Source organism: Diabrotica virgifera, chromosome 3 (genome assembly GCF_917563875.1).
Source record: "Diabrotica virgifera virgifera chromosome 3, PGI_DIABVI_V3a".
Lineage (NCBI taxonomy): Eukaryota > Metazoa > Arthropoda > Insecta > Coleoptera > Chrysomelidae > Diabrotica > Diabrotica virgifera.
In genome coordinates, this window is record NC_065445.1 from 118,867,770 (window position 1) to 118,879,991 (window position 12,222).

The window sequence follows — 12,222 nt, forward strand, 5'->3', positions numbered from 1 at the left end:
GATATTAGAATTCTAAGTGTTTTATCTATAATTCAATAGATGCATACAATGACCCAGGTGCTTTATCTGTAAAATGCTTTTGAAAATAAAAAAATAGTTAACATAATTATATTCTAAGTGCGTGTTTCCTTCAAAAATATGGAAGTAATTTAAGAAAACTAAATACTTTAGGATTTAATTAACGTAATGGAATTATACGACCAAATAATTTACAATGTAACCAACTCCATAGTTTCGAAAAGTAAATAAAAAACCACAGTTGCAATAAAATAGTATAGATAGAGCCATCCATCGTATAAAGTATAAAATAGTATAGAGCCAATAATCGTGAATCCAACCACCTTATTAATTTCATGAAAAGGTGCTAGATTTATTAAATTATATAATATGTAACTAAATATATTGATTTACACCATCTTGGTCAACAACGTAGTAGATACATATAAATGAGAATTCTTTAACAAACAAGCATTGAAAACATTTTTAGCAGGTTTAAGAGAACGTCTAGGACACATAATTAGCGAAATGAGACCACAATCATCGAACAACCTATACAATTCATTAAGGATGAAGATAATATTAATTATTATCAAAAAAAGTCAAAGGTAGTAAGAGTGCTGGGAGTCTGAGTAAGATTACTGAGGCGAAGATAATATCCAGAACAGCAAAAAAAATGAATATATACAACAGCTATCCAACCTACAGTACAGTACTCTATGCTAGCGAGAACTAGACACTAAAAGAGGGGAATATCTGGCGAAGAATAACGAATGAAGAACTAATGCAAATATATGGACAACCAAAAATAAAAGACTCGACAAAATTCAAAGATTAAGATGGTTCGGGCATATAGCAAGAATAAAAGAAGGAAGAGTTCCCAATTAATTAATAAACACGGAGGTTGGTACAAAAATAAAAAGAGGACGCCCACGAAGAAGATGGTTGGGGTTGGCAAAAGAAGATCTGAAGTCGCTGAGGGTACAAGATTGGAAAAACCTAGCACAAGACGGAAAGAAATGGAAGAAAACCATTGAAGCCTTGGGCCTCTGAGGCCTGTGTTATGGTCTATTTTCAAGCAAAAGCCGACTGCAATTTGCAGCCGTATGTCAGTCAATATTTATAAACTTGCTGTGATCAGCTACCGTACTACAATAAAATATGAAAATAAATAACTCTGAATTGGTCACTACTAGTTAGACAACCAACAGTACCCTTAATAACAAAGTTTAATTATCAAACAGTATTTTGGGTGGCATAGTCACTATCACAAGGGGTTGTCATTGACACCGACGCGAAAGGCTTTACTTTTTGGTTGGAGGTGAGAAAGTCAAGTTCACGTGCCAGTGTGAGGAAAGTTTGGGGTTTTCCTTTGAACGTTTTGAAAGAATAACGTGAAAAATCAGATAGTTGTGGAATTAATGTCTGGTGGGTTTTAATTTTATTTGTCAATCAACCGATGTAACGGACTTTTGCCGAGCGGAAACAAAAGTTAGAAACGTATTTTCTATGCCGGTGTGCTAGGGAAATTTTATATTTTCCCGGATAATCACAGCCCTCTTTCAGGTAAGTTAAGATAGATCTCGTTACAATTTAACCCTTTTCATTTTCCTCAATTCAAAGTTGAATCTTACTTCTTTATTTCTTTACTGTCACTTGTTAATTGTTTTTGTGGTATAATTCGAACGTAAAAAGAGCGTGTAGTTCACCTACACTTACACTATATTCTGTTGAGCTGAGCTATATATCAAAAAAGTCAAAACGTTAATAATAATAATAATAACAAACTGTGAACAAATATTACAAATTGTGAACACTGAAGTCCTACCCAATTATGTCGTAGAAGCCCACACATTAGAATATTTGCACAACTAATTTACTGTGCAGCAACAGCAATTGCTAATGTAGTGGGCATTAAGATCAGAACACGACGGGGTACTAACAACGGAAGGACTGGTAACAGAATTGCACCCTGGGAAAAAAGACTGCTCGGAAAGATTGAATTACTGCGTAGGGATATTGGTCAAGTCACGGAATATATACGAGATGTTAGAAGTAGAAAAGTCATCAGGAGAGCTGAAGAAATAATACTGATTACTGCAAGACACTCAAGATATGATCCAGAAAACAACACAGCTCAACAGTGCCTGGATACATTAAAACAAAAACTCTCCGTTTATTCAGGACGACTAAGAAGGTACAAAGTGAGTAACAACCGAAAATTCGACAATGCCCTTTTTGAGACTGCTGAGAAAGCCTTCTATCGAAAACTCAATTCCACCGTAGAAAATCTCGAGAAGTCTTACCCAAGCCAAGAAGAAATTCATGAGTTTTGGGGAAATCAACTTTCCACACCAGCTGCTCTTAACAACAATGATGGATGGATAGAAGATATGACACAGAACTTCCAACACTACATTACTACTTCCTACGAACCCTTCACCACTGAAGAAGTCTCAAATATCATCAAAGAGCTCCATAACTGGAAATCTCCTGGACCAGACGGAGTTCAAAACTTCTGGCTTAAGAAGTTTTGGAGTGTTCATGATTGCTTATCAACAATAATTATTAATGTTATTTCTAATCCGCAGGAAACACCATTATTTCTAACTCAGGGAACCACTTATTTAATACCGAGGGATCAAAATAACACCCAAGATCCAGCCAAATACCGCCCAATTACTTGTCTTCCAACTTTGTATAAATTGGTCACATCCTGTGTAGCCCGGCGTAACTACCAACACTGTGCACTGAACAATATCATAGAGCCTCAACAAAAAGGCTGCGCTAGGGGTTCCATGGGTTGCAAAGAACAACTTATCATCGACTCAGTCATTTCTAATCAAGCTTATTCCAAAAAGAGGAACTTATTTACTGCCTTAATTGATTACAAGACGGCCTTTGACTCAGTGCCGCATGAATGGCTTATAGATATATTGAGAATATATAAAGTCGATGATAATATACAGCACCCTTTACAGCATATAATGACGGAGTGGAAGACTAGAATTCACCTTCAAATACCTGGTGAAAATAACATCGAAACTGAAAATATCGCAATCAGCCGGGGCCTGTTCCAAGGAGATTCCTTAAGTCCACTGTGGTTCTGTCTAGCTATGAACCCACTATCTCAGCTATTGAACTCTACTGACGCAGGTTTTTGCATCAAAAATAACAACAATGTGGTGGCGAAACTTAATCATCTGTTGTATATGGTTGATTTGAAATTAATGGCTTCCACTCAAAACCAACTAGATGAGATGCTAAGAACTGTAGAATCCTTTTCAAATGACATTAGTATTCACTTCGGACTAGACAAGTGCCGTGTTTTAAATATAGTCAGAGGATAAGTACAGCCCGGAGGATTCGATATTCAAAATGGCCAGAACATCGAGGCCATGGGTGAAAACGATATATATAAATATCTTGGAGTAAAGCAACGCGGAAAACTGACCATAAGCAAATGAAAACTGAGATAACTGCGGAGTTTATACGAAGTGTAAAACAGCTGCTTCGTTCACACCTTAACAGTAGAAATTTGTTTAAAGCACTAAACACTTATGAATGTTCCGCGCTTAGCTATTCGTTCGGCATTGTTAAGTGGACAAAAACGGACATAGAGAATCTTCAGCGAAAAGTAAGAACACACCTCACAAAGGCACAAAAACACCATCCTAAAAGTGCAGTAGAAAGAACGACATTACCACGGAATCTAGGAGGAAGAGGACTTATGGATATTGGTGAGCAATTAGATAAACAAACATAGTGGAAATCCATCCAGTGATGAAAATCCTTTGCGATACATTTCGGATAAAAATATCTGAGATCTAAGTAACAATTTACAAAGACATATTTTACGAACATATAAAAAAACATCAATAGTTAAAATACACACACATTAAATTATATAGTCTACGCCTCAGTAACCACAGGTACAGAAAGGTCTAATGGGTCACGGCGTTTTAGTCTTCCTCTCCTCGGTCGCTTAAGTAGGTCTTGCGCAAGCGTATTTGGATGCTTCAGTAGTCTATTTTTGTAGGTTCCACTGAGTGAGACAACGGTGTCTTTAATGTTTTGGATCTGAAGGTCTCGATGTATAACATAATTAGGCACATACCACGGTGCGTTGGTAATACGTCTCAAGACTTTTGATTGAAAACGCTGAAGTTTCAGTAAATGGGAACTACATAGATGCAGTACCCCATATCTCAATACTGTAAGTCCAAACTGGCTTTAGGATAGACTTATACAATAATAATTTATTGTATAGACTTAATTTTGAGTTTTGTTCATGAACCAATACATTTTCCTGTATATTATTCCTAGTTGCAGTCGTTTTTTCCAGATGTGCTTTCCCAAATTTAGTCGGCTGTCAAAATGTATTCCTAAATATTTAACATTATTTCTTGTGGGTATGATGGTATTGTTTATATGCACAGATGGTACACTTTCCTCGCATAAAGTGAATGTTATATGTGCAGATTTGCTGCCATTTACTTTAACTCGCCACAGTTATAACCATTTCTCTAAACCATTTAAATGATGTAAATTTTGGCATGCTGTAACTGGAACCGGGCTAGAGGCCATTATAACAGTATCATCTGCGTATGTAGCAATTGTGCTGTTTGCTGTTGTGGAAATATCTTCTGTGTAGAGTAAGTATAAAGTTGGTCCCAATATACTGCCCTGGGGTACTCCTGATAGAATTGGAGTTATGTTTGATACTGCTTCATTATGTCTAACCTGGAAGTATCGATTGGTAAGATAGGATCTCAAAAGTGTATAAAGAGGATGGGGAAAATGAGTTTTTATTTTAGATAGCAGCCCATCATGCCATACCTTATCAAATGCTTGTGAGACATCCAAAAAGGCTGCAGTGCAGTATTCTTTCTTTTCAATTGCATCTCTTGCTACCTTGGCAACCCTATGTACCTGCTCAATTGTTCCATGTTGTTGCCTGAATCCAAACTGGTACTCCGGTATCAACTTTTGTCTCTCGATTATAGGATTCATTCTTTGAAGGAGTAACCTTTCAAATATCTAAGATATAATGGGAAGTAAACTAATTGGATGATAAGATGGTAGTTCGTGCGGATCTTTATTTGGTTTCGGTATTAGAATAATTTGTGCCATTTTCCATTGAAACGGAAAATAGCCTAACTTTATTATAGCGTTGAATATGTACATAACCAACCGAAGTCATTCTTCAGGTAAGTTTTTGCAGATTTTTCCCGATATTAAATCATACCCTGGAGCTTTTTTGATATTAAGATTTTTAACTAAATCTTTAATTTCATTTATTTTGATATTTTCAATAGGAGGTGATATCTGGTAGGGTACCTCTAAGCTCTTGTGAATTCTTCTTCTTCTTCCGTAGGGACAATTCTGGGATGAGGTTGAAAAACCTGCCTGAGGTGATTAGCGAAAGCTTGGGCTTTATCGTCATCTGCCTTGGCCCAATCACCATCTTCCGTTCTAATGGGTCCATCATGCTTGATCTGATGTTTAAGTTTTTTTGAAAGTTTCCAAATAGAGTAATTTGTGTCATCCGTCGCAGTGAGACCTTCAAGAAATTCATTTATGCCTTGATATTTGTATTTATGTAGTTTTTTTAAGCATGCGAGTAGCCCTATTCAGTTGAGTTTTGTCCCCAGGAGATCTGGAAGTTTGCCACTGTTTTCTTAGTTTTCTCTTTTCGTTGATTAGGATTTTTATATGGTGTGGATATGGTGCATAGTTATTACTCTGATTTAGACCTTGAGTTGCTCTCCAAGCTGCCTGTTGAATGATTGTTGTAAGGTGATGGACTGCTTCCTCAATATTTTCATTTGTTTTAAGAGGAAGATTTAAATCTATTGCATTTTGAATGTTAAGTCTGAACAGATCCCAATTTGTTTTATGGTTTGAAAGGGAGGGGTGTTTATTTATATTGCATATATGTTCCATTACATCAATAAATATGGGAGAATGGTCCGAGGAAAGGTCAAAGGATGGTTTTATATTTAAAAAGTCACTACTAATTCCTTTTACGATAGCAAAGTCGATGAGATCAGGAATTTTATTTCTATCCGTAGGCCAGTAGGTTGGTTGTCCAGTAGAAATTGGAGTCAAATTATTGTCGTTTAAGCTTTTAATAAGTTCTCTTCCGCGTGTTGTTATCAATCTTGAACCCCACCTTGTATGTTTTGCATTAAAATCACCGGCCGCAATGAAATGATGACCAAGCCCATGGAAATAACTAGAGAAATGTTCCTCTTTAATTATTTTACCTGGGGGACAATACGCAACTGACATCGTTATATGTCCCTTGCTAAGTTCTACGGATATCGAGGTTGCTTGAATGTTTATTTTATTTCGTGATGTTTTATATTACTTTTAATGATTAACGCAGTTCCACCAGGACCTTTTCCCATTGGATGTGGAGTGATATAGGTGCAGAAGTCTGGCATACTAAAATAGCTCCTGTTTGTCATATGAGCTTCAGAGACCATCATGATAGCAAGATTATTTAATTTTATAAATGCCTTAATCTCCTCACTATGGTTTGTGAGACCGTTTGCATTCCAGTATCCAATTTTAATTTTAGGGTTAAATATTAAGTTTTGAGAGCATAGTTATGAGAAAGTCGAGCATTTTATCCATTCTCTCCATAAGTTTTTGGACCATTAGTTCTAAATTTTTACTTGTTTCTGTTGTGTTCAGTTTTTCCTGTGTAGTGCTCATGTTTGGGACAAATGCGGTGGTGATTTGATTTCGTCCTTCCACAGCGTTTGCATATGTAACAGATGGGCGACGAGTATTTGAGAAACTAGACGAAGTTGCATGATTAGGTTGTGTTTTCTCCCTCAGGTTCGGAAATTGTTTTCTTTGGAGCTCTTTATAAACTAAACAGCCTCTATAATTGGCAGGATGATTCTCTTGACAATTTGTGCACTTGACATCTGTAATTCGTTTTTGTTTTGGACATTCGGATGACAAGTGGTTGGCTGCACAATTCACGCATCGAGGCATTCTGTTGCAATATTTATGAGTGTGTCCAAAATGTTGACACCTGTGGCATTGAGGAATTTATCTTTTGGGATGTGGTGGTTTAACTTCAATAATTGTGTTAAGCAGTTTATTGACTTTATAAATGTCTTTATTGAAAAAGTGGTAGTTCCTTTTTATCCTCTTGTCGTTTTATATTGGAAATATTTTTCACTGAATGTCCTAGTTCTTCGAATGCCCTTTTAATATCATTAACTTTTGTTGTGGGGTGAATATTGCGGATAACTACCCGAAATCCACGGTCCTGTTTTATCTGATATGTGTGAAATTGTGTTTTTTTTTTCTGTTAAACTTTTAACAATATCTGAATAGTTGTCAGGTGAATCAACTTGAAGTTTAATTTGGTTATCCCTAAGGCATTTAAGGGTATATTGATTTGGTATTTTTTCGTCAAGCAGTTCACGTAAGGGTTGTATGTATTCGACATTTTGAATAGATATTGGTGGAGTTTTTTGGATTCATTTTCTTCTTGTACATCATCATCATCAGTAGCTAAGGGGCTATATCTATTGGTCGTTGGCGTAGGTTTCCGCAACCAATAATCCTCAATAGTAGTTGGCTTTTTACTTCTATTCGGAGAACTATCTTCGGATCGGCGCTTCTTATTTGGAATTAACGTCCAGCCTGTATTATCATTATTCTGAAGAGATTGGTCAGTAGCTTCTCTGTGTTGTGCTGGTTTGTTACCTGATAAGCATGTCGACGTTGAGGCACTTTGAGATGGGCTATTGGTGGCGTTTATGCTGTTTTCATTCGAAGAAATACTGTGTGTTCTATTTTTGAGTAAAGGTGGAGGAGTTCGGGCCAGTCCGGACTTTCTTACAGTTGGATTCACATCTGCTTTCTCTAACATGGGAGAGTGACTCTGTATATTATCAGATTTTGGATTTTGGTTTTCCCATTCCATTTCACCTACTACCACCATACTAATTTAATGTAAATTTTCATTTTTATTTAGGAGAATTAATCCAGATCGTCTCTTTAGAGATCAATTCTCCTCCTAATGCTATTTATTTATAGTTTTTATTTAATTTAATTAATTATTCGTATACAGGGTGAGTCACTACTAACGAGACGGAAGATTACAGCGAAATGGTAAAAGATTTGAAAAAAAATTTAAATCAGTAGTTTGTTAGTTGATAAAAGCTACATTCTAAAATTATTTTGAAATATACAGGAGCCCCAATAAATGGTGGCGTATCAAAGTTATATTTTTTCTTATGGAACACCATATATTTTATTGCATTTTTGAATTATCCGCAAAAATAAGGTATAATTTCATAAGGCTTCCCTATACCTATGTACAGAGTGTTCTGAGTTATATTGACTTTTCTTAAAATGTAAAGTTTTAAAAGAAGGCTTATTCTCAAGTTATTTAAGAAATTATAAAAATTTACTCTTACATCTAAATATTTGAATATTGGTTGAATGTATTTCATGATTGATTATTACACATTTATTTACAGGGTGTTCAATATTTACAGTTTCATTATTGGATTATTCAATGTGTCATATGATTCTTATTTTAAATAGAATACCATGTATATTAATAAATAATTATACTTAACAAATTTACCTCTTTTGAATGGTGTATGGATGTCCTATACGTAAGTCTCACAGTTCTTGCGTAATTTACAATTATTAAAATTCTTCATCTGTAAATCGATTTTAAAACAAAAGATGTAGTTAATTAATGGCATTGTATGAAATTGTCATTCTATGACAATACGGTCTGGTAATTATCTTCTAACTAATGCAATCCATGATGGATTATTCCATATTTATTTACAGGGTGTTCAAAATTTACAGTTTCATTATTGAATTATTCAATATGTCATATAATGCTTATTTTAAATAGAACACCATGTATTTTAATAAATTATTATACTAAACACATATTCCTCTTTAGATTGGTATAGGGATGTTCTATAACTAGGAGTCATAGTTTTTGCGTAATTTACAATTTTTTTCACTCTCGATTTTTAAACAGTATGAAATAAATGTTTGTTTACTGTATCATAATGAAATGTCTATTTACTAGATCATTTTTATGAAAAGTAGGTAGATTAGTCTGTATACACTACATTTAAAAAAATCAGGATCTTCTCCAAAGTCTAATAGTTAAATATTTATCATAATCCTGTTTGGTATAATACTGGTGTAGTTGAGTTTTATACGGATAATAGTGGTTTCTCTTAAGTATTCTAACACTCGTTTGACTGATTTACAATTCACCCGAATTTTTTTCTTTACTAGTATTTGGGTTTTCCGTAACAGAAAGCAGGATATCAAGTTCATTGGCATCACCACAATTAACTGGTTTATTTTTATTTAACTTTCCGTATGCAACATAACCAGTAGGACGAAATATATTGAGAAATTTCTCAAAACCGTCCTTTTTGGATGTCTTCTATCAGGATACTTTTGAGCGTAAACTTTAGGAGTTAAGATAAAATTTTGCACACACTCTCCAATGCAAAGTACCATGTCTACTCTTTCGTAAATAACGTGATTATTCATTTTTAGGAACAATTAAATTTGAACATCATACACGGATGTTTATATTTTTGATAATTGCCAGACCGTACTTCATAAAATGATGATGTCATACAGTGAGATACATCTTTTGTTTTAAAATCGATTTACAGATTAAGAATTTAAATAATTGTAAATTATGCCAAAACTATGAGACCTAGGTATAGGACATCCATATACCATTCGAAAGAGGTGACTTTGTATAGTATAATGGGGTATTAATATACATGGTGTCTCGTTTAAAATAAGCATCTTATGACACATTGAATAATCCAATAATGAAACTGTAAATGTTGAACACCCTGTAAATAAATGTGTAATAATCAATCATGGAATACATTCAACCAATATCCAACTATTTAGATGTAAAAATAATTTTTTTATAATTTCTTAAATAACTTGAGAATAAGTCTTCTTTTAAAACTTTACATTTTAAGAAAAGTCAACATAACTCAGAACACTCTGTACATAGGTATAGGGAAGCCTTATGAAACTATACCTTATTTTTTGCGGACAATTAAAAATACAATAAAATACAGGTGTTCCTTAAGAAAAAATATAACTTTAATACGCCGCCGTTTATTGGGACACCCTGTATATTTTAAAGTAATTTTAAAATGTAGCTTTTATCAACTTACAAACTACTAATTTAAAAAAATTTTCAAATCTTTTACCATTTCGCTGTAATCTTCCGTCCCGTTAGTGGTGACTCACCCTGTATGTAGGAACTTTGTTTTCCCTTACTATTATTTTTCTGAAGTTTAGGGCCACCCACGCCACTGGTGGGCAAGGAGATTCTTTCTGTGACTATTCGATATATACTAATTATTATTTGCACCAAAAAAATGTAAATAAAATTTCAATACATACGTTAAATTGTCCAAGTGTAAAATAACAATAACTATTTACTATTTTTATCGATAGCACTACGTTATAAAGATAACAGCGGGGCAGAAAAAGATGTTTACTTGTTCAAGTATTCGCTCGAACTAAATTGCTAATTTAAGAACTTATTTTCAGATGCAAGCTGAGACATCTACTCTACATCGCGCTATCTGCGCAATAGATGACACAACACCGATCAAACTGAGGGAACCAGAAATGCGCATAAACCACCTCACTAAAGACGAAAAAATGCGCACCTGGATGGGTAAACCTCTGCAGGGGCGACATCCCAATGAGGTCAGCCAAGACTATGTCGACAATACAGCGTCGAACTATTGGTTGACATCAGGAAATATGTTCCCTGAAATGGAGGGTTCATTACTGGCCATTCAGGATCAGGTTATACCAAAAAGAAATTACTTGAAATATATCGTCAAAGACCCTCAGGTTCAAAACGACCGACAGATGCCGATATGGATGTCAAGCCCAAGAAACCATCCAACATATTACCGGGGGCTGCCAGGCATTTGCTGCAACTGAATACAAGGAACGCTATGACGAAGTGGGAAAAATCCTTCATCAGGAGATAGCTATCAAGCTGGGACTTCTCCAAACGGACCATCTCCCATATTATCAATACGTCCCTGAGAGTATACTTGAGGATGGCAAATAATCTACGTAGTTTTACTGAAAAGATCGCCAAGTACAGAGATCTGGAAATTAAAATACGAAGATAATGGAGAATGCAAAGTACCCAGACGATACCTACTGTTATGTCTACTACTGGAGTCATTCCGAAGAACCTCCTCGGAATCATAAAAAGGCTGGGTCTAAATAAACATCTTTACAAGACCATGCAGAAAGCTGTACTACTCGCAACGGCCAGATGTGTATGAAAATTTTTGGGAGATACCCGTGCATACCAAGTCACCTAGGGCTCGATAACACGGAAAGAGTCCCACCAGAGCTCAATCCTTTTGATACCGTAGGTATCTGGGATGAGTCAATTTTCCCCTTAGAGGAAGTATGAGCCGTATGGCTAAATCCGGATAATAATAATACTCGTAGTAACAAACATCCTAGAAACGCAACCTACAACTTTCATTTACATTCCCAAATAAATTCTCACAGCGAGACACATTCAACGTTCTAATCTATTCACAATCACATCAGTATCAAAGGATTACAAATCCCCAAAATTATCAGTGGTAATTGCACGAGAGCTCTAAAATTATCGATTTGTTTTCCGAGTGACACTTTGACAGTTTTAATTTCACGACCTGAAGGGGAGTGAAATTATGTCAAAGTGTCACGAAGGCAAAACAAATCGATAATTTGAGCTCGAGAGTAATTCGGTAAGATTATTTCATGAATAACCTGTCTTTTTAAATCATTTTAACTAATATTTTATTGATATATTCGCATGAATATTTGCTAAACCTGTTTCTTAACCTGTAATTAATGTCACTGAATGTTCTTTTTTGCGTAGTAACGAAGAGCATTTGACGTAACGCTTGACGACGGGATATTATCAAAAATTATTGCTGTACTTTTTATTTCTGTAGCTTTCTATTGGTCAGAATCTCCTATGAATGAAATGATCAGTATAATGCTAAAATTCTTATAAGCAAGCTCAAAATGTTTGGCGACCAAATCAAAATTGTATTCCAAACAGATCCATTCCTGAGTATATCTACTAGAAATAGTACTCCCCAATTCAGAAATAATTTCCAAAACTCTAACAATCTAGCTCAAAAT

General features: G+C 35.0%; 1 protein-coding gene across 1 annotated transcript; it reads left to right on the forward strand.

The window, feature by feature from the left end:
• The first annotated feature begins 1,261 nt into the window (after window positions 1–1,261).
• On the forward strand, window positions 1,262–11,604 carry LOC126881267 (uncharacterized). Its single transcript, XM_050645448.1, has 2 exons — window positions 1,262–1,563; window positions 10,600–11,604. The coding sequence occupies exon 2, from the start codon at window positions 10,600–10,602 to the stop codon at window positions 11,002–11,004; it is 405 nt and encodes a 134-aa protein (XP_050501405.1). The 5' UTR covers window positions 1,262–1,563; the 3' UTR covers window positions 11,005–11,604.
• Window positions 11,605–12,222: the final 618 nt, after the last annotated feature.